Source organism: Phoenix dactylifera, chromosome 17 (genome assembly GCF_051530095.1).
Source record: "Phoenix dactylifera cultivar Ajwa chromosome 17, Ajwa_hap1_PhDact_Kaust_v1.1, whole genome shotgun sequence".
Taxonomy (NCBI): domain Eukaryota; kingdom Viridiplantae; phylum Streptophyta; class Magnoliopsida; order Arecales; family Arecaceae; genus Phoenix; species Phoenix dactylifera.
Window position 1 is genome coordinate 6531497 of NC_143206.1, and position 24048 is coordinate 6555544.

General features: G+C 35.9%; 1 protein-coding gene across 5 annotated transcripts; it reads left to right on the forward strand.

Moving 5' to 3' along the window:
• The first annotated feature begins 1455 nt into the window (after positions 1–1455).
• LOC103721795 (stomatal closure-related actin-binding protein 1-like) lies at positions 1456–24026 on the forward strand. Of its 5 annotated transcripts, none has more exons than XR_015974276.1 (13): positions 1456–1769; positions 2302–2593; positions 2842–2964; positions 3750–3842; positions 8289–8429; positions 12071–12142; positions 12392–12475; positions 14336–14516; positions 17413–17529; positions 18267–18325; positions 18638–18772; positions 22786–22949; positions 23562–24026. XR_015974276.1 is itself a non-coding variant. In XM_008812132.5 (13 exons), exons 2-13 carry the CDS (start codon positions 2321–2323, stop codon positions 23604–23606), a joined length of 1473 nt encoding a protein of 490 aa, XP_008810354.1. In that variant the 5' UTR covers positions 1456–1769; positions 2302–2320; the 3' UTR covers positions 23607–24026. The 5 variants fall into 5 exon arrangements, 4 of the variants coding, with proteins under 4 accessions (XP_008810354.1, XP_008810356.1, XP_088569287.1 ...); XM_008812132.5 differs by having other exon boundaries at positions 22800–22949; XM_008812134.5 differs by having other exon boundaries at positions 12074–12142; positions 22800–22949.
• Positions 24027–24048: the final 22 nt, after the last annotated feature.

Below are 24048 nucleotides of genomic sequence, written 5' to 3' on the forward strand. Positions count from 1 at the left end.
CTTTATTTGGTTGACTAAACTAGTCGTAAAGGACTTTTCTATAAATATGCAACTTCTCTTCTTACGCGTACATCTCTCTTCCGTCTTATTTTTTTAAAAAAATCTTTTTTCGCTCTTTTTTGCAAAACACCCCCTCTATTTTTCTCTTCCCTTTTTTGCAAAATGCCATTATATATTGATTCTTGAAGCAAGAGGCAACGGGAAGTAATTCAATCAAATCTTTGTAGTTGAAAGCGTGCGGTGTCATTAATTCCAGAAAATATGAAATCTATCTTTAAAAATAATGCTATCTGTAAGCCTCTATAGCTAAATTTTCTTACTAAATTTATTTTTATTCAATCTATTTATTTTTAAATTATAATTAAATTTATTATAAGAATTTGCATCCATCGTCTCAAATTTCAACAGGAAATATATGTGTGAACTCTTGATTGGGACGTTTCTATGCATATCTTGCACGGCAAATTTAGAAAGACTCTAAAGTCTAATCAATTAAAGCTGGATTATTAAACTTTACCAAACACGTGCTGCCAACTACTATTTCAATAGAATCAACTACTTATATGCATAAAGCAAAGTATAAGGATGGGACTTGCCCTCCACCTCACTCCATGTGCTATTTAGTCTCCATAAAGCATACACAATTTTTTCTTATGGTTATATATATATTATAATAAATATATAATTCTATATTAATCTTAAAATAAAAAATATTTATTTGACTTTTTCAAAATAAAAATTATTTGTGCCGCAGCAACCATGAATCATCCATCGATTGAATCTATTTTATAGATCGAACCAGAATACGTGCCTCATACTTAATAAATTTTATTTTGGTCCTATAACAAACTAAGGTTGACCGAATCCATACTAAATTTTTTACTAATCAACACTAGTATTGTATGATACCAATTAGACATCGTACTGACACTCAATAAAATTAGATATGCTGGTTGTGAACCGGACATTTTTTTATTTTTTATTTTTATTTTTATTTTTTGATATTTAATAATATTTTTATAAATTTTTTGAATAATTTAAATATTAATTTGATTTTTTTAATATTTTATATTATATTGCATTGTACAGTTTGCACTGGCTCTGCATCGGACTATTTGGATCTATTTCCGAACCTAGAAGGGAACGAAAATGGTTCCTAAAAATACTAATGTCCTTTATAGTATGGTATGGTACGGCCGAACCAATGTTGGAATGAACCATTTATATCCAATTATTCTTCATTTCTTGTCGCCATGTTATGGACATGTCAGCTATTGGAGCAGTATTTATTCCGGTTAAGGCAACTATGTACGCCTAAAAATGCCTTTCAGAGTTCAAACTTACAAGAAGCTACGGACGGAAGAAGAGACGGTGGCAGTTCCGCAATTCATGGGGATGTTTTTTCGTGTGGGATCCGCGCCCAAAATAATAAGACATGGTCATGAACTGGACCCTGTGGGCCACGCCACAAGTATCCAGTCGGGCTTTTGAGCCGAAGCTTCTTTCATGCGTGCTCATTTCTCTCTCTCTGTCTTTCAAAAAGAGCAGTACTCCTTTCGCTCAAAAGAAAAAAGGTTCCTTTTCTTGCGGTGTGAATCCTCTCCAAAATCTCCATATTTTTTATACCTTGGAAGAAAGAAATCCTAGAGAGGAAAGAAGGAAAAGGAGGATTTAGGGAAGGAAATCTATTGCGAATCAGTTCAAGAAGCTATAGCCCGATCGGGAAGGGTACTAAATCGCGTCGAGCGCTGGAAGATTCTCGAGCTAGGGTTTGTTTTCTGGTTTAACGGGCTATAGATATTTCTTGATTTGCCGTTAATTTCAATGTCGCCATAATGTTTTCTTAATTTTAAGTTTGCACCGTGATCGAGATAATTTCTTGCAAGTTTACTGTTAGTTTTTGAGTTTTCGGAAGCGAGGGGGGTCTTCTGATTTGGAAAAGATCACTTGCGCATTTACATTTCTATGGATAAAGCAAAATTCATCGAAGTATGGTGTTTCTCTCTTTGTAATATTGTGAAACTTTTTTTTTTCTTTTTTGCTTTGATTTATGGTAGTATATGGTGCTTTAGTAGCATCAACATTATTTTTTTATTTAGTTTTTGGTCACTCTTAACCTAGAGATGTACATGTGGATTTATTTATTCATTAAATTCGGTATGTATAAACTTTTTACTCAAGATTTTTTTTTTGATTGCGACTTATGATTCAAATTTCAATATTGTGTTCTTGGATTAGTACTCTTTTTTTTTGGCTTATAGATTCTATTGTGAAAATGGTTGATTTCTGATTGCAAAACAGAGTGCTTGGTTTAGGGGCAATGACGCTTGATTATAGAGAGAAAATGCGGAATGAGGCAGTTCGGTTTGTGACATACAACGTGAACTTTGCTTCTAGAAAATTCTCAAACTACAAGATAAGAGCTGACAGTATAATTGTCGAGCCGAACAAAGGGCCTGAAGCACCATCCCTTAAAGAGATTGTTGCAAAAGAGACTACCGAGCTGCTAGAGCGGCAACAGCGTCTCTCTGTTCGTGACCTGGCTAAGAAATTTGAGAAGGGTCTGAACACTGCCACGAAGTTGTCTAATGAGGTTTTGCCACAATGAATCTTAAATCCATGAATGTTCATTGTTGCCTTTGTAAGGTTTTTTATTTTCTAGATTATGAATCTTGAATCCTGTTGGCTTAGATGCCATGCAACTTGCAACAGATATTCTCTTTCTTTCTCAACCATTCAACTTGATACTGTCTTCTTCTTCATGTTTTTTGTCACTGTTCTTATTGTGAACGAATTACTATTCCATTTAAGTCTTACATGTAATCTTGCTTGGGATTTTAGGCTAAGTGGAGAGAAGTGACTGACCGGCATGTCCTTCTGAAGAAATTGAAGGTTGTACTTGAATCACTAAAGGGTCGCATGGTGGGTCAAAATAAGGATGAATTTGAGGAGGCAATCTCTATGGTTGGTATTCTATATTCTTGCTTATATCCTTTCTTGTTCTTATCACATCACCATGTATGAATTTAATCTCCACTTGTGCTATACAAAACATAATTCAGTTCTTTTGTGTGTGGAAAAAACAGTTTTTCTGTGCATAAGTAAACAATTCACTATATTTTATGACCATGTACAGTATATCAAAATCAACATATGAAGGTCGAAGCCTAGCATAACACCAAATGTTCATCTGGTCTCAGAATCTCTCATGTTTTCACATGATGGAACTACTCTTTTCTTGTAGTTGATGCCTTATTTCTCAAATTTATTGATTTAACTACAGTTGTTGCATATAACTGAAGAAGACAGTTGTCCTTCATTCTCTGAAGGATGATATCAGATTCATATTTGATGGCTTAGTTTTTGAATATTCTATTTGTGATGTAAACTAAACTGAGATATTGACAGAGTACACTCATGTTTTAAAACCATGTTGACATCATCTACTTGTACAGAAATTTTGAATTTATTAAACAAGATTACTTGAAGACAGTTTTTCAAAATAATGTTAGAAATAATAATTTCTAGATTTCTTCTACAAATTGCTTATTTGCATTTTATTCTTATGTTTTTCTATGGGAGAATCCTTTTCAAAATATCTGGAAGTGATTTTCTAAGGATTCATGCTGCACTATCATTCTATATCTTAATTTGTTACAATTGCATGAGCCATAATCTGTTGTCTTTGCTTCCATTTATGCTCTTTTCTGTAAAATGCAACTTGATTATGACATGCGTGCTTCTTGTAGGTGGAGACTTTAGCAGTTCAGCTGGCTCAAAGAGAAGGAGAGTTGCTTCAGGAGAAATCAGAAGTGAAAAAGTTAGCGATCTTTCTTAAAAAGGTAGTATGGAAGAATTTTTTTGTACTATTTGATGCTTGTGTCGGTTATAACTTTGCATCTAGAAATGTGTAACATTCACCAACTCAATCTTTGTTTTTGCTATCTAAGCTTCGATAACTATACTGCCTGATTACCATTGCACATAACTGTGTAAGCAAACTATTTTCCCTTTTCTCTTCTTTTACTATTCCATCCCAAGGAAAAGAGATCTTTGGATTGTTTATTAAACTACCTACAGTCCCATTCCCTACTCTGCCCCTCTATTCTCATCATACTTAGGTCCTGTTTGTTCCCAGATAAACTGAATAAAGTTCACCTTTTTCAGCTTCATTCAGGTTTATTCAGCGAAAGACTTTTTTGCATGCCTGAATAAAGCTCCAATAATGAGGGGTACTTTTGGGATTCAGAAAATTGGAAAACCACCTTTGTGGTACTTATTTGGCTCTAACCAGGTTAAAATTATTTGATGAGTTTTGTGTGTGTGTGTGTGTGGGGGGGGGGGGGGGGGGGCTTGAATATTTTTACTTGATTAACAAGGAATAAGTACCTTCTTGAATAAGGTTATTCAAATATTTGTGTCGAAGTTATTAGGGAACCAGACAGGCCCTGATGTGATCTTGAAGAATAACACATTCAAAATAAAAGAACATTTGGAAGATCTATCTATTGCATCCTGGGTATGTATATTCAATTACACTTGAACATAAACAATGTTGCTTCTGTCCACGGAGGCTTATGGATAAAATAATGCAGACAAACTTGTTTCTTTATTGGAATGGAAAGACCAAATGAATTTGTTTCTCTATTGCTCAGGAAAATTGTTTGTGACTTGTGAACCAGTTATTACATTGCCGCCAATAGACATTAAGCTACCGACAACATACTATAGGAAAATTTTCTTCTGTAGAAAAAGTTGATTTAAGGATTTGCATATTGCTATAATACTGTGTCATTTTTCTTCAGAACCAGGAAGGAAAAAGACTAAAAAAGGGTCCCTTCTAATATCTTCTCTACTAATATTGTAGAGGACCTTAAAACTGCAGGTTGTTATCAAAAACTTTTTTCTTTGGGAGTCATAATATAAGTAAATAGGTAAACCTATTCGAAGATTGAAGTGGTTCTGATTCTGAACAAATAATAATTTCTTTGTATTATAATATATTTTACTTAACAAATTTTCAGCTTCCTTTGAAATGGTTGTTTGGTTGTTTATTTGGTGGGCTACAATATCTATATGGTACTAGTGGCATTTGTAGATTGAGAATGAAGTCAGAAAACATCATGATTTGAAACATTTGTTAATATGCATTAAGAGGTTACCTTTGAGAGATGAATGTACTTATTTGTGTGGTAGATAAAAATGATTGTTTCAAAGTAAAGTAGATATTAATTCTATACCTCTTTCAAATTTTTCCTTTTTCTCAAGACGTCATGAGCTGTGATACATCTCTATTCAGTACTATCAGGGATATCGACTTTCTATGGTTTTCTAATCACACTATCAAAAGCAGCTGGTTAAGCAACATTATGAGCTTGTATAAGGAACAAATTAATCTGCTGGGAAGATACCCCTCCAGAGAAGATATTTGCATATTTCTCATTATCAATGATGAATAACAAATCCAGGAGTATGATTGTGGTTGGTTGAATAAAAACTTTATGGAACTACCTAGTAGAGGCCTAGAGTGTTGTAAGTGATAAGAACAGATCAAAACATGCTCATTAGTATAGTACAATATATGCTGGTGTGCAAAGGGATGATGAATGGCTTAGGTCCTCAATTTTAAAAGGAGAACTCTACAAGAAGATGCAAGAAGGCTAAAAGAAGATGCAAGAAGACTAGGATTTATGATAGTCCACGTTCATGTGAGGATCCGTGCAAGCCTGTGTTTAGTTCCACATCGGCTATGCACTGGGTAGATCTTGGGTACTTATATAGAGCCAAGGAGCCAAAATAATATCTTTTGCCTAGCCTTTTTGGATGAGGTCTTAGGTTGTGACAAATGGTATCAAAGCAGACCCGACCTATAGCCTATGTGGGCTAGAGGGCACTGCAGCACGGGCTCATTGGGGCTGACTATGGGCGAATCGTGGTGTTTGTGATTAGATTTGCATGGATTTGAATCTTTAGCTCGGTAAGAATGCCAGAGCTTTAACGGAGAGAGTATGTGAGGATCCGTGTGTGCGTGTGTTTAGTCGCACATTGGCTATACATTGGGTAGATCTTGGATACTTATATAGGGCTAAGAAACCTAAATAACACCTTCTGACTAGTCTTTTTGGATGAGGTCCTGAGTTGTTATATTCAAATAGCTGCAAGACCGGTTGTATGCCAAGTAGGTCAAATCTCAAATTTGGTACCTCAGAAGCATAAAGATCTCCATGAAAATGCAAGAACTAGAAGTCATCTAGAGTGATCAAATGCCCTAAGACAAGTAAAAGAAGTACACCTCCATGAAAGCGCGAGATTCCAAGAAAAGGGAAAAGGTTAGGAGGAAAATATGCTCAACAACCAGGCAACGTGGACTGAATAAGATTGTTTTGGGTGTGAAAAAGATAGTTGAGTATGAGAATGATGTTCTACAATCAATGAGATGTTTGGAGAGGCCCTTTAGAGAAGGTGGAAGATGATAATATTACCTTCCTATGGCATGTTCCTAGGTAGAGGTGATCTAATCATGATGTTCAATTGACAAAAACATTCATTCATTACTCAAGGAACCCAAAACTTATGCTTGAATCCAAGCCGAAACGCTTAGGCAAGGTGTTAGAAAACTATTATTTTACCTTGGTTCAGGATTCTAGGGCCTAAATTGGGTTTTAGGGTTATAGACGAAATAACCAAAATCAAGTGCCTGCTGGAATTTTCTAGAAAACATCTGATTTTTATATGAAACAAAGGACATAGGTCCAAAATTGATGTGAACTGGGAAAACAATGTGTATATATACATACATTTCACATACAAATATATATATTGTCAAGAATGAGTAAAAGAAAGATAGGTCAAAATAAAAGCAAAATTAGCAAGGACAAAAAAGCAGATAATATCTGGTAGTCTCACTCCACTATGAAACTTAGGCTTTGTAGAAGGCTTTGAAAGCCTCACACTTCCATTGTAAAATTAGACGTGAGAAAACAATTAATTCATAAAATTGTTTAGATGAAGAAGTGAACCTCCCCCTTTATAGACATCTTATTCCTCAAGTCCTTCCTACACAAATGGAAATCAAAACTTCCAACAATTGCAAAATGCAGATTCTGCTCAACCCCAAATGGAACCATCAAAAGTACCTCAAAATACAATCTTGGTGATCTGAAAAGATTTCTGACCCAACCTGTACCTAAATAGGATCCATAGGCACGAATCCTTCTTAAAATAGGACTAGAAAACTTAGCAAAAAATATAGCCTAAGTAATAAGCTCAAAAATGAAGTATAACTGAAAACAAAATGCCTCAACTACTCTTTATCCTCTTCAAGCTAAGATAGGTAACTGAGCTCCTGTATCAAATCTTGTGAAGTCATTGGTTCTGGTGAAAATGTAAGCAAGAAGAGGATAGGTTGATGCTTTAGTATGACAGTGGAGCTGCCAAAGGATGAGATGATGTAGCTTATCAGGAATATGGAGCTATTTCAATGCCTAGGATGTTGATCTGATGTTATGCTATCATCTAATCTAAGGAACAAGTTCTGCATTATCGTGATGCAAATAATTGTATATTGAGGGGTCAAGCCTAATAGATGCACCAGTAATATGTTGTAGCTCTGCACTTAGCACACAAAGTAGGTAAATTTGTGTTGTTTATGCATGCTAATGCTACTATACATGGTCAAAATCTCTTCTAATTGTTCTAATATGCATAATGGTATGCAAGGATTCATGCCACATTGCATCATGCTGGAGCTGTACCTTTCCAACAAGAGAACTTACCCCAGACGCCTCCGAGATAATGTTTGCTCATGAACCAGAACTTCCCAATTGTCTTGGTTATCATTTGCTAGACTGACTGGGACAGTTGTGTCCCAATGCATGAGACAGTTTGACATCCCGGTTTCCTCTTTATTTTTATTGCTAATGATCATTATAGTCCATCTCAACCCATCCAATACTGTAATGAACCTGGATGAGACTAAGTACTGATATTGGGATTTCAATCCTTGGTAATATGAGTTTAATCAATAAATAAGGAAGGACAAATTCATCTGAAAAAACCCCACAACAATGCAGCCGATCCTCATACTCATAACCTATTTACTAAGAGAAAAAGATCCATCGGAAGCAGCTAAGTCATATAACTATACTGAAGACAAATCAGCACCCTTAAGTTGTTTCTTTGTTTCACTGTCATTAAGCTCTTCTATTTTATTACTACCAGCAGAGCTATCTTTATCATATTCTAACGATGAGTTTCTACTGGATCTAATTAGTTCACACTGTTTCTAGGCTTCTGAAGATGCCAAAAAAGTGGTTGAAGAGGAAAGGGCTTGTGCTCGTGTGAAAATTGAAAGTGCTAGAGCAGCAGCGCAGAGAGTTGTACAGGCTTTTCATGAACATGAAATGAAAACCAGAAGCACAGAGAAGCAGGTGCATCTAAAATGTCTTCTAATGTAGTCAATGATCTTACTTTTGTTATCTACTTATAATCTATTCTATAGATGATCTTTAGATTGTTTATTCAGATCTTCAATGGAGCTGATCTAATATCGCAGTATTTAGTACCATGGAGCAAAACAAATGGCTATATTATTGTGCTTGCTTTTTAATTAAATATTCCTCACTTTGACATGCTTCTATTTGTCTTTTTTGTGGCCCTAGTCATCTGTTTTGGATATGCTAACTCAATCAATGATTGGACATGTTCTCATCTTTCATGTTATTTTTATGTTATTTCTGGTTTGTGTATGTTTCTCGAAGAGGAGTGTGTTTCAGTTTGGATTTCTTCTATCATTCTGGCTCTTTGGCCTATAATTTTTGTCTCATAGATGAATGCATTATCTAGTACTAAATCTTTCCTCTTTCCTTTGTGTCAAGCATGGTTCACTATATTGGTGCATACTGTCCCCTACCGGAAGTACTGTACCATAGCAGTACTGAATTGAGACTCGGTATTTTGGGTGTGTTGGGTCTCAGTATGCCGAACTGACCACCATAATGGATGTAAGGACACTGTACCAGCATGTACCGGTAAGGGATCCAGTACCGAGATGGTGAACCTTGGCGTCAACTCTTTCAAGATTAAGTGAACCTTGTGGCGATCTTCTTTCACATAAGCAATTAAGTTTACAAAGAATGAACAAGTGAAATTTCATAATACAGTCAATTCGTTTGGCACATGTCTCCAAGTAGAGATGAAATGGGTAAAACATAGTGTGATATCTTCATCATCTAAACTGAAAAGGAGTAGGACTGAAAATGTAGTGTTCTATATATGGATACTTATGTCCTTACTGTTATGGTGGTTGCCTCACCACCAAGTTAATGTAAATCCTTGCATATAAACTCTCTTTCATTTTTTGCAAGAAGATAGAACGTTATTCTACAACCATCCAACTCTCTTGCCTTGATGGGTGACATGGTATCAAATCCCACCATAGCTTTGATCCTTTGTGCCTCCCATAATACTCTTGCTCTTGATGATATCCTGTAATATTGTAGTTCAGTATCCATGAATGGTGGACACAATATTTTAAGATTTCAGTGTGAGAGAGAGAAAAAATGAAGGGGTGTATGTCCCTTCCTACCTGTTTTCCTCTATCTACTCTTCTCTCTAAATATACTCCGTTTTTCCCACATTCTCACTTTTTTTCATCTATTTCCTTTCCACCTCAAATTTAATTTTGCTTTATGACCTGTATACTTAGTTGCTTTTATTTACAGAACAAGCTGAAAATTATGAGAGGTGTGTGGTCTGGTATATTTTCTGCAGTCTAGAATTGCGAGGTGCGGATTTTGTGTCAAAAAATCAAGTGCATATCTTCCCTTGTTCCTGCAACAAACATGTATGTGGTCTCTTTATCAAACTTGGGGTTCTGGAAATGGTGACTTCTCTATCAATCACCATGATGATGATTTACTAAATGCCTCTTGTGACATATAGATCCTTAAAGTGAGGCCAATTATCTCTGTGATTCTCTGTTCATGACAGAAAACAGGATGACTTAGATTTCTGGCCTTCTAGATTTTTTGCATTGCCTTTGGTACCAACAAACGTATCTAGAAATGTTCAAGCACTTGATTAGTGGCTTCCTGCATGTAGGTATGTGGAAGATTTCCTGCAGTAGATTCATGATTTTGCAAGATGGATGTCATACGCCCCAATGTGTGCAGACATTCCACCTAATATCTAAAATATTCTTACCAAAAGCTACTTCCATCAAATGTTTATTATACCTATCCGAGACCACATTTTGTTATTGAGTAATAGGGTAGATTTTGTAATCAAGTTTGATGATGCCTCTCGAAAAGCAGAGGGCAATCTTAGTTTGTTTCTGACACTATCTCATTAATAAACAATCAATTCCATGATCACTCTTGACTTCTATATGCTCCTTTAGTACTGCTTGATCATTTCAATACTTTTATCTACTCTTGTAAGAAATGCACTTTGATGAATTATGAAAAGAAAAGGTCTTGCTTTTAGATGCTTGCTTGGAAGAAACATGTCTTGGAATGAACCAACTTCAATGGTTCTGTTGAGTGGAATATTGAAATAAAAAGAGTTTTTGGAAAAAAAATAAAATTTTCTATTTCCCTTTATCAAACTAGCAGCTAGCAGAAACTACAATGATTTTTCATATTTGAAGACCCTTGGCAAGCTTCTAAATTGCCATAATGTTCAGCTTGTCATGTCTCCGTACAAGCAAGGCATGGGTGCTGAAGAATCTTGATGTGTCATGCTATATTAACGTAAATCATTGATGTCGAAAGGATGTACATGACCTTTATCTGCTTCCTACGCTTTATTATTTACTTATTCACTAGATATCTCCAACTTCTTTAAAACTTTAATATTTTTTGGTTCAAACAAAACTTACTGACATAGGTTTAACAAATGGTTTGATTTCAAATTTTCTATTAAGCCAGGAACTAGATACTTGTTAGAGTCTGGTATTTCTAAAAGCCATTTGCATATTATTTTGAATATTAATTGATCCTGAATACAATATTAGGTATGTTACCACCATTTATGGTAAGTCTTGAAATTGTTGCATCAACAAAGGAACAACAACTCACCATTTATGAATCACTAAAAATATTTTACTAATCTAGACATCTATAATTAATTTAAATTCAATATGCCTCAATCTTCTAATTAATGAAGAATATATAGATATCATAGACTCAATAATGATAATTACATCAACATCAAATGGGAGAATAGCATTATCAAAATGGTTGTCCAATATTCTTGATCGAGTTAAGATCGTAAACAAAGAAAAATTAAAAATGTGACTTAACCTGTTTTTTATTTATCGGTTCAACCGAGTCATAAAAGACTTGGCAAGTCTTAGATGAGTTTTGATCATTTTTAATAAGTTTTGCTAGTGCATACCCTCCTAAATATATGAAGTTGCATGAATGCACTCGTAAAATTGCTATTTGCATATATACCCTTATAAATTTTTTTTTTTGTATTTCTACCCATTAAGGGTATTGTAGTCTTTTGAAATTTAAACTGCTCATTTCTTAACGGCATTAGATGGCATGGGTATATACGTAAAAAAAAAAGAAAAAGAAGGATATATATGCAATATAAGTGTTTTATAAGGGTATACATGCAAATAGCAACTTTTCGAGGGTATTCATGCAATTTTGCATATTTAGGAGGGTATACATTTAAAAAACCCTAAAATTTATGAGGAATTTTACTTCAATACCTTAAAGTTCATTCATGAAATATATTTAGTGCTGTTATTTGAACAAGTTTGGAGCTAATTTTGTGCTGAAGTAATGAATTTTGGAAAAGAGCCCAAAAAATACCACACTCATCGATCTGTAGTTACTATGATTTACCTTTTCTCATATATTTCATAATTGACAAAAGAATAAGTCAGAGAGCAGAGATAGATATAGTATCCTTTGGATTATCATGCAGGTCTTTCAATCGCCTAACTGTTGCTGTGGAGCAGATTTTGCTTGCTACTGTTTCAGCTGGTTGCTATTCCAAGTCAACCTATGATTTTGGTGTCTTTATTTATTTTTTATATTTTGTTCATCAAAATCAGAAGGATTTCGAACAGTTGATGAGAGAAGTTCAAGAGGCACGAAGAATCAAAATGCTACATCAGCCCAGCAGGGTAAGTTTTCCATGTCCTTGTACATATAGATAACAATCTGGAGCCCTTTTTTCTTTAAAACATTTCAGCCAACACCAAATTCCATTATTTTTAGTTTGCTCTAGTGTGTACTTATTATATTAACATGGTTATCCTTTTTGTGGTTAGCTTCTTGTTTTTCTAATAGCATTGAATTGGAATACCAAATTTCCTGAGCTTGCAATTAATATACATGCAAATATTAATGAGATGACTGGACACATGTTGTAGGTTATGCACATGGAACATGAACTTCAAGCTTTGCGTATTCAGTATGCTGAGAAGTCTATGTCTTCTGTTCAGCTTAGGAAAGAGGTACATTCCTCACCAAAAAATCCTTCTAGTTGTAGTAGACTTAGGTATTTCCTATTCTTTTTTTTTTGAGAGTGAGAGATTTCTGGGATGCACTATCTATGAATCAAGCCCAGAACCTTTGGTTGCTAAGCAAGGGAGTGTGACCACTGGGACAAGCCTCAATTCACTTGAAAAGTTAAAGTACATTCACATCATTGCTTGTAACATACTAGATATTAGCATGTGCTATGCATGCGAGGACAATATGGATGATTGTTAACTGTGCACGATTTTTTTTTCTTTTTTTTTGTCCCCTCTAATCACTTGATAGTTGGGCATAAATAAATTGTAGTACTACAGATGAATGCTTGGGAGATTTTCCATTAATAACGGATAGCTGTTCATAAGATCAAATCAAGCATCTACATCACTTATTTAATCTGATCAATCTCGCTGTTCATAAGATCAAATCAAGCATCTACATCTAGCAAGACGTAGAAAAATTCATCCTTTTCTTCATGCATGTGCCTATGTCCAATGGGACTTAAAAATAAAGAGGCACGTGAAGTGTTGGGATTTTAATAGACATGATAAGAAGGGAGAAAAATTGGTGCTAAGTATTTATGGGCATTCTAGATTTGTCTCAAATGCTTTCCTATCTTGCATTGATTACATGAGGTGGTTGATTTAATGACCAACAGTTGTTCAAGAATTCCCATCAAGGACTGCAAAACCGACCTGAATTGCTCGGTTTGAGGCATAACCGAAACAGTGCAAAACCAATTCAGTATGGTAACTGGTCCGTACAAGTCTGAACCACATGGAACTGCCCAGTTCTACTAGGTACCTTGATAAAGAGTGAGAAAGAAGGGGCTGGGAGCTATCTCAGCAATAGGTGCATTTATTACCATATCACTATTATATTGTACCAAATCGGTAATGTACTGGTATGGTGCCCAGTATTGAAATTACAGACCTTGGTTCCTATTATATATAGGAAGGGATTTTGGATACTTTTTTCTGTTTATTATCTTTCTGGCATTTTTTAAAGTAGTTCCAAGATTACAAATACAACTTGCATTATTACTATGATTGTCGACCTAGTTCAATTCACATGTAGTGCTTTTATGCTGTCCATTTTCAGTCTGAAGCTGTTTCCATTTCCATGATTTCTCATCTGTCATATCATTTTGCTTATTATAATTGTTAGATGTTTACTCTAGAAAGAAACACAGATCTCCGTGCTGTCATCCCAAAGTTGGCCTATTGCCAAAATGTAGAATTTATGTTGAATCACCAGCTAGCTGAGTTACTAGGAAGCTTGGGTCCCTTTCTTAGGCAGAAAACCAAATCCATGTATCTTACTAACTAACCAATGTGTGCTGGAGTAGATGCTAAACCACTTCCTTATGAATTTATATTTCTTGAGCAATACACAGGATTTGAACCCTGGATCTTCTCCTAGGGCAAGCCTTGGGGGGAGTTGTCAACAATTGAGCTAACAATTGTTGGCTCCCTTGTGAATTTATCTTGAAAGGGACATTTTGACTCAACTTTGTCGAAGCTTTATTGAGGGAGAAACCCCCCTTTCCACCTTGAATTGGTCAGATATGCTGAATATCTGAGTGTAGTGGTTAGCTTCAAATTATCCTACTAGCTCCTAACTATAAGTTCAGGCTGTCAAAACTTTTCATCCCATATCTGTATTTTATAATAAACTTCTGAAGTGGAAATTAATAAAACAAATTCCTAGTGGTGAATCTGTCAAGAAAAGTTTATTTTAAATAACCAAACAGGTGATACAATGCATATCTACACATGCAACTGAGTAAGGCATCATTTTGTTGACCATTTTGGTTGTTTACCATTGCTTTTCTGCAGCTGGCAAGGAACAAAAGGCTTGAGGAAAACATGAACCAGTTGTATGAGTTAGAAGGTCTTGAAAGTTTAGGTTCATCTTTACATATTATTCCCCGAGAAGATACTGCTCCGGATATCTCAACTTGCGCAATTCAGTGGTATCGTATACAATCAGAAGGAAACAAAAAGGAATTAATTCCAGGTATATATCTCACATTTGTTCCTTTTTCACTTTTGTATGTAAACTCCTCTTCTTGTAAGACCAATAGAAATTTAACCATATAATTTCCCAACTTCATTTATAGCTCCATAATTTTGAAATATAAATTTTTATGCCTTCAATATGGCAAATCACAATGAATTTATAGAACCTTCTAACTATGATTTTGGACATTTGAATGATTATCTTATTTTTATTTAGTGTTAGTGCTGGATACAATTATCGTTTTACTTATTTTTCTTTATTTTTTTATCCTCTTCCAATCTCTATACTATAGAAGTCCAAGCAATTGCGTTCGCCACTCTGCAATGTCTCATTATTGTGATCGCTCTTATTTGCATCTAAAGAAATTCTGATCTTATCACCTAATGTATCCCTTGATTTGTAATAGCAACTCATTTAACCTCTTGGCCTGCACTTTTAGTTGTAAGGGACTACAGTTATGGTGAATAAAGCGATTAGATCTTCTTCAAATGCACAATTCCTTCAACCTCTTGATCAATGATTGCCGAATTGACCTAAATCGGGTGGTTTGGCCTGTATTGAACTGAACCGATGCCAGGTTGTAATGGTTTAGGGGTTCTCTTCAGTTTAGTTATAAAACCTCATAAAACCACCCCCTGTGTGGTTATGAAAATGGCTCGTGATGGTTTGCTCCCCCTCCAACCTCGCAATGGTTCAAGAGCCCCCCTCCCGGCTTCTTGCCTACCCTCCTCTACCAACTATGCGACCATCTCCTCTCTATCTCTCTCATTCATTAGATCGTGAAACTGTGAACAAAATCTCTCTCAAAATCCCTTGATGTTGCTGATTCCATCTCCTCCCCCACCAAGCTCACCTCCTCCTCAAGCTCGATCTCTCGCTCATCTTGCGCCTTCAATTCGATCCGCCATCCATCCAATCTCGAGGCCACTTGATTGAGGCGCCCCACCGTGTCCAGGGTTAGGGTTTCTCTCTCTTCGTGCATTTATTAGGAGATTTTTGGATCTGTGGATAGATGCAAAAGGGGGCGGATCTAGGGTTTGGTGGATTGGGGATTTTCTAGGGTTTGAGCGATTTCGGGAATGAGTAGAGGAATTGACCCTTTTGCTAGACAATGATGATTTTACTGCCATGTTTCTATGCAACAGCTTTACTCCTGCTCGTGGATGTTTTTAACCTTCTTTATTTTGGACCACTAGTTACAACTGTAATCTCCCCATATAAATCATCCTTAGCAAAAAGGAAAAAATAGGATTACATTTGTTTATTCTTTACTGATAGGTCCTTAAAAGAACTTGGGAGATCAAAACCTTGCTAATAAAGACAGTGAGAAAATATTACTAGAATCAATTATGCAGAATTTTTATGTAAAAGCTTCTAAGACATTCTTTTCTCCCTACAATTTTGTGACGAGTTCTCCTCTTCGTTTGGACTTTAATTTGCTGAGATTCCCTCTCTGACTTTCTTTAATGTTAGATCATATATATGATTAGACATGATGAATGTAGCCAATAGTAATATGACAACAGTATCATTTGGTTTCTCTAAAGTAAAAATTGCCTAAAGGCATCTTTCAATATGAGGTCCACTATGCTGCACTATTAGTTTTCTTTGATGTCCCACTTCTATGCAATGCATCAATTACATCATCTTTCATAGATAGGTGAATTATGCTATCTTTGTAGTCTCCAACTAATTTATTCTATTAATGTTGTTTATCAACTAATTTACTCCTTGCACATTTTATTTTCTTTCCGTGTTTACTGTTTGGAATCTTCTACCTCTTATGGCTAACAATATAGCCACAAGTTCAGTGTTTGAGAACAATTCGAAGAGACTAAGAAATTCACAATTTGGAAAAAATCCAGTAAATTTGGAAATAGTTTGGAAAAATTAGGAATATTTATAAAAATTCAGCATTTATTATCATATATATAATCTAAACTTAAATAGAAGAGGATACTGTTAAAGCAAAAAAGAGGAGGATGAGATGAAATTATGGATCGTAGATGGATGGAAGGATAAGAAGAAGAGAAGAAAACATAGAACGGTAGAGGAGAGAAAATAGAGAAGGAAAAAGAGTTTTAGAGTAGTATTCAAGGTTTGCTGTACCGAGACCGGAGCCCAGACCAGTTGCCCAGCGGCATAGGTTGGTATGCCTCCATACCGTTTCGTGCTGGGCTCCTACCGACACAGTAGAGGAGGCGAGGGAGAACGGAAGAGCACAAAAGAGAGAGAGAAGGGAGAGAGGGAGGGAGAGGAAGGAGGGCCGACGGAGGCCAGCCTCCACCTCCCTCTCTTTTTCTTCCTCTCCCTCTCCCTCTCTCCTTTGCTCGCTTTCTCTCTCTTTTCCTCTCTTTCCTTCTCCCTCTCCGTCGACGGCTTTTCGTTGGAACTATCCTGGTTCGCTATCGATACAGCTCAGTACGGCCCGAATTTTTCGATTCGGGACGGTTTCGCCGACCGTGGTAGTATTTAATGCTACCTTTCAAAGAAATAATGTTTTAACTCCCAGGTAAAAGCCCATTTCCAACCTGGTCCCTCTATGACCATGGCTCACGTCAACGCCTCACATGGCCGTAAAACCTCCAAAGCAATGGCTATTAATGAAACAATAATTCATAAATTCATGTTTTATTCAAAAATATAAAAAATTTAATAATATATTTCCAATGCATTTGGGATTGATTATATATCATTCAGTTAAACTATCAACACAAATAATTTACAAGTTCTTCTCAGCAAATTCTGTTACTATTGTTGACAATGCACAAGTTCCTATTGTTCTCCTTATATTTTAACTTTTACCGCTAGGAGAACATATTTGTTTTGAATTGTTTTTTCATGTTTCAATTGTCATTTTTTCTTTGATATTTCAATATTATATAACATGCAGGAGCAACAAAATCAGTGTACTCTCCAGAGCCTTTTGATGTTGGGCGCCTCTTGCAAGCAGAAATTGTTTTAGGTGCTGAAAGCATAACAATTGCAACAACTGGTCCAATAGATCCTGGTTTGGTTCTTCTCTTTCATGACTCAGCAATATCAGCTGTTATTTGCTCAAGTTTAAAGCTCTTTTTTTATGTTAAAAAAAAATCCAATTCATATAGCTATAGCTTTGCATCATACTGTGTAAAACTTAAATATTCAAAAAGTTAAGTTGTGCTGTCAAATCTAGATGCACAATGTTATTAAGTCAGATTCTACATTGACTTAAAGGAACTGATGTTGTCAGGCTATTTTCTGATTCTTGGAGCATGTCGGAGTTTTTCTTCATATGTTGGAAGAACTGGATGTGCACTTATTGTATGCAACCTTCTTTTATATCTTTCTAAATAATGGGTGTTGCGGGGAAGGTAGTTTGGTTACATTGGTGGTCTAGAACTGCACTATATCTTTTTTCCCTTTTTCTGAAAAAGAATTCTGCAAATAAAGGTACAGCTGAATGTTTTTTAATGTTTGTAAATGCCTCATATCAAACATAATGTCTTTGTTAGAGTGCTTACGAAGGTTTGAGCTTTCTGTGAATACTGCACCATGCATGTGGAATATAGCAGTTATGCTGAACGATATCTAATAATCCATCATTTTCATCTATTCGTTTAAAGATTAAGGATTTAGTCTTCACTAGGTAATTTACTTGTTAATAGTTAGGTAATTTACTTGTTAATATTTAAGCATTTATGACTACCGATATAGTGAATTTTTATCACCCAAATGAAAATTATGCTGATTTGGTATCTTGAACAGCTGCAGGACTAGGAAGCTATGTAGAGGCACTGCTTCGAAAACATGAAACTGAGTTCAATGTATGTCTTCATCTTGTTTCTAACACTTCTTTATATTTAGATATTTGCTAGTGATTTAACCAGATATCACACCATGACATTTCTAATCAAACTAATTAATTGCATTTATGATAATTGATTCTGGTACAACTTGATAATCTTTAAATTTTTGCAACTTGATAGTCTTTGAATTTTTGTAAAATGTAGGAAGGGTATTGAATGATCAGTTTGGTATTGACGTTTCAGCATATGCTTTTATGCTTTCACTTGTGAATTCTGAAATTACATTTGGTGCCCTCTAATTAAATTTGAACTTTTGGATGCTTGTTGCAGGTAGTTCTTATTCGGATGAATGGTGAAAATCATGCCTCAAACTCTATTCATGTGTTTCACGTTGGTAGGCTGAGTATCAAACTTAGTAAAGGAAAGACGATATTGGCTCGGGAATTTTATTCCTCTTCAATGCAGGTAATGATCTATCTAAGATTTGTGTAATTTTGTGCAGTATGAAGATAATTGACCAACTAAATTATGGAAAATATGGTTCTTATTTGTCCAGCACATTGTTGGTTAGATCTACAATTACTTAACCTGTTGATTAGAAATTGATTACTTGCTTGGGGAAATTTTATATTTAAAATCTTCTTACTAAAACTTTAAACTTTAACTGCATCAGATATTGAATAATTTCATGAGGAATGCTGATCTCTCCTTATCTATAGTAAATTCTCTTTCCATTTGTCATGCATGTAAAAAATCTAAAATGTCTAGACTTAGTGGGTAAGAGAATTGCTTATACCGGCAATTTAGCAATTAAGCGACCATTGGTTTCTCGGTAATGAAGCTATTGATATGAAAAAATGTAAGTGCCAGAGGCATGTCTGCAAATTAATTTGTCACCTGCAAGGACAGAGTGAGGATTATGTCTATGGGGCAGAGTTACAGTTCCCATCATGACTAACCACTGCTTGAAGCATTTTATTCAACACTAAAAGATGGAATTTATCTAGACATTGATATCTAATATTGAGCATAAAATATAGATAAAGTGGTACAGTCCAAAATATTGGATAAAAAACTATTAGGTGAAAAAGCACTCTTCGCCTTCCTAGTTATATTTGAGAAAACATAGTAATGTAGGTGACTTGACGAGTCAAAGAACAAGGGTTGAGCTATTGAAGGAAATAGAGCACCTTGAACTTATGAGGAGCACCCATGTCCCAAGCATTGAAGTTGAGAATTATATTTTCCCTCTCTCTGGATCTCTCACATATGAAGAATAAGATCATAAGGAGGGGGGACGACAGTTTAATCTTTTATTAAACTCTACTATCTTAGTTGTGCCATTGAGGTTGAAGGGTCTTGAGAGTTCAATGACCTAAAAGGAATTAAAAGCTATCCGATAATCTGAGAGGAGTCCTAAAGGATATGCTTTTTTTAATGGTAGAGCCTTAAGATAAAGTTCTAAAATAACCCCTTTGCTGTCTTCACTTAAAATTTCTAAAATAAAAAGGAGCCCAAATTGTAAGTGAAGTCGGCAATACCCTTGCCGACTTCACTTAAAATTTCAAGGGGCCCCGATCGACCCTTGTTTTGAACGAAACAGGGGTCCGGTGGGTGAAGCCCCTCCTCCAGCCCTTTGGGGCCCTTCGGTGTCCTCTAGCTGCCTCTGAAGCCCCTCTTCTCTCTCCCTCTCCCCCTCTCTTTTCCTCTCTCCTGTTCTCCCTCTCCCTCACCCTCTCTGCTGTGTCAGTACGGGCCCGACACGGAAAGACACAGGGGCGTACCAAACTGTGCCACCGGCCAACCATAACGTGCTCCAGCACCAGCACGGCGAACCTTGCTTAAAACTCTCAATGCAAAAAAAATACCATTTTAATTAGGGGTTAGGCCACCATTTTATCCTAATGACTCTCAAGATGTAAAAAATTTCACTCATAACTCAACCCTCATCTACACTAACTCACACCCAACTAAACACCTTTTTACACGTACTACTGAATCCATACAAATCCGCCGATACACCCATATACACCCAAGGATTACCTAGACTCGCTAGTGCATCAACACACACCTATTATGGTGCCTGTAAATAGGACTGTGCAAAAAAAAAAAAAAAAAAAAGACAGGCCAAACTGCAAACCCAACCCGAGCTGGACTCTTCCGTTCGCTTTATATTGCTATTTTTAAAATTCGGTTTGGCTTTTGAGAAAGTTTTGAACCAAAAAGATTCGATTCAGTTTCAGTTTGAGTTTTTAGAAAACTGATTCAAATTGACTAGACCCGACCTAATCAAACCCATGTGCATATATACAAATATATATTCAAAACCGATTTGACCCGACCCGAACCATATGTGCCTATATATATAAATTTCAAGTTTTAATTTTTTCTTATATTTTCTTTTATATATAAAATAAATTTTTTATGTTTAGAGTTAGTCCAGCCCATTTAGTCTAGTCCATTGAATATCAGTGCTATATAAAATGAATTTTTTTATATTTTGACTTAGCTTGGCCCATTTAGCCCAACCCATTGACTATCAACCTGATAAACCAGACCGAACTGAATCGAATTTTTTAGGTCGGTCTTAAGCGGTTTTTGTAGATGTTCAGTTCGGTATCCGTTTCGGATTTAGGAAAAACCAGTTTAAATTGGTTCGGTTTCAGGTTTAGCTTCAAACCGGTCCAACCCGACTCATGCACACCCCCTACTTGTAAACACCCTTGGATGCCCATTACTAATTCCCACACTAATGCTTTGCATCTATTTTTACACCCAAACCTTAGTCCTTTACAAAGTCACATATGCACCTTGCTTCAATTCCCTAAATACAGGCTTGTACATGCATTTTTTAGTATAGCTAACTCATGCATTCGTTTTTATGTTCATTCCCTAGCCTAATAATGTACCTGCTAATCAACATTCACACATGCACATCATCTCACATCTACCCGGTAACCCAATACTTTGCTACACTCAGACTCTTAACTATCAAAGACTGCTAGGTGGAATTGACCATGCCAAGACCCACCATTGGTGCCATTTAGTGTTTGTGTTTTCTTTAAGATCTTGCAATCTCTATTTCCTTAAATTTTTTTAAGTGAAGTCAAACTCCTTTTTAATTTGATAAATCTCTCCGAAGTTTTGAGAAGCTTTTGAGCATTATTGATCAAAGCACAATCTTCATGCTGAACCTACTTCAGATTTTGGTACAGCATTAGTGATCAAAACACAATCTTCATGCTGTACCTCTTCAGATTTTGGCAGCATCGGGAACATGTCATGGTTATCGAACAGTTCGTACATGATTGTCCTGAAAGACTTGTTTATTTGGGTCATTCCATGTGATGGACATACAAGAGAGAAGTTCCACATTAAAGTTCTTATTTCTCCTATTGAAGTATTTTCCTTTCTGTTTCCGCTTGGCAAATTTTGAGATCACATCACTGGTCTTACTGCTTGAAGCAGAGTGAGGTGAGACTGCTGATAGGAGGTTTCATTAGATCTTGAGATAGACATTCTTTAGATAGACATTTAAAATCTGCACCATTGCAGTGCCAGGAATTTGTCTTAATGACAGTGGATACATTAATGTGCCTGAAAAGCATACAATTTCTGTTTCCTTATTTTTTTACTTCTCTCGCTATCTAGATTTTTTTAATGCTTGGTTTTCACCTGTTTCTTCAACACATTTTCCAACATGAAGAAAATAAAAAAAAGTGGAGTGAACCAGGATTTCATCAATGGTTCACAAAATTCTGACGCTACATCACTCGTTTCCCATGTGTGAATTCCATACCAAATCCTTCTCATGAATGATCAGCTAGAAGTGCAAATTAAGTTGTGCTGGATCATCCTTAGAAACAGCTGAAGTCCAGCATCATCAGGTCCCTGCTAATAGCTGCTATGGATTTTGGTCCCACATCGCTGAGTTTGAGAAATTTGATCAGACTACTGTGCTTCTATAGGCTCAAAAATGGTTGAGACTACAGAGCCTCAGATGTATCTTGTAATTGTACAGACCTCAGATGTATCTTGTAATTGTACAGAAACTTGGCTAGCCTTTACATTGATGTGTCCATTTGCATTTTCCTGCATTTATTTCCCAATTACCCAAGGACTGGCTAGCAAACAGCGAGTTAGCTGGAATCGAAACCTTGCTTTTTGATTATACATGGTGTCTGTCAATTGCTTAACCTGTTACTAGACATGCTGGCAGAGTGAAATATTGTTTCACAAGGCCAATTCCTGTGCGTGCATATTATACATGGTCTGTATCGCATAAACTCAGATATATAAGAGGTGATTTTTTTTTCTCACTGTAGACCCGGTAGAATTGAAATGTTAGAGTAAAATATTTATTACATTAGTCTAAATAAAAACTAATGCACTTTATATGTCATTGGGAATGGCGATAGTATCTATAACTGCTTTTAAGCATGTGGGATAGCACAAAATATATCTAACTGCCGCTTAAGTGATTAATGTTCAGCTATGTGGGGTTAGAGGTGGCGGAAATGCTGCAGCACAGACACTTTTTTGGCAAGTTAAGAAAGGCCTTTCCTTCACATTAGCCTTTCAATCAGAGAGAGAGAGAAATGCAGCGATGATGCTTGCTCGAAGATTTGCTTTTGATTGTAATGTAAGTATTACTTCTAGATATTGTTTTCTTGCTCCTTTTTTTTGCCCTTTTTGATGGATGGCAATGGTCTATATGATGGGGGGTCACCCTCTCCCAGTACTCCTAAACCCCAAAACCCTGGTGAAGGTAGGATTTGATCCCAAGTCTCTTAGCACGCCTACCAAATATTTTACCAACTTGGTAAGCTGACATTTGTCGGCCTGGATTATCTATAATCCACGTTAAAACTTCCAATGTGACTTGGGTCTTCTAGTTGGCATCTCTCCTCAGCTGGAGGGCTTCCAACTTTGAACATGGAAGGTGGCATTTCCAATCTTTCTGCAAATAAATCACACTAAGACTAACAGCAACTACCAATTCAGTATGGGGTTGTTGTTAATCATAATTGTTAGACCCATGACTGCATTGTTATTGTTGAGCATGCAGGTGTCATGTTGGTGTCAATCTTAGATTCTGTTGATACGGAATGTATTTTCTTTAATCTTATAGAGTTTGCCTTTCTTTTTAGCTCTATCTGATGTCATGTTTTTACCATTGATTCCCAGATCACATACATATCATTATTTGTTTTTTCATTACTCTAGTGTCTTACATTTGTGTGCTTCACACCAGATCACACTTGCTGGACCAGATGACCAGGCTTCTTCTGGAACTTGATAACCTTTTATACTATTTTAAGTAGCCTAGTGAGTAGTGGTTTGCCCAAAGTTATAAATGTATTATTATATCTAGTTATGGAAAATAGATTGTACTTAGGATCTTGTCATTTTTTCTGCGGTTTGATTTTCTTTTATCATTGTGAGCATCATCAAGGCATCCTTTTTTTTGCCTTAAGAGTGGATTGTAAGTTGTAACCAATTTGTTTTGGCTTTTATTATCATTCTTTGCCTGCCAGAAGAAAAAAAATTCAACCATTCTTCTTCCTTTTGTTTCCTAGATCTACTTTTCTTAATCTAGATGCCACTGGATTTGTCTTTGGCATAGTGGCCTGTTAAAGACCAACATTTCAGTGTATAAAGAGATGGAATTGACATTCCCATACTTTCACAATAATTTCTAAGAGCCTTTTCTTTTTTACTTCATTTGTGATAGCTTCTTC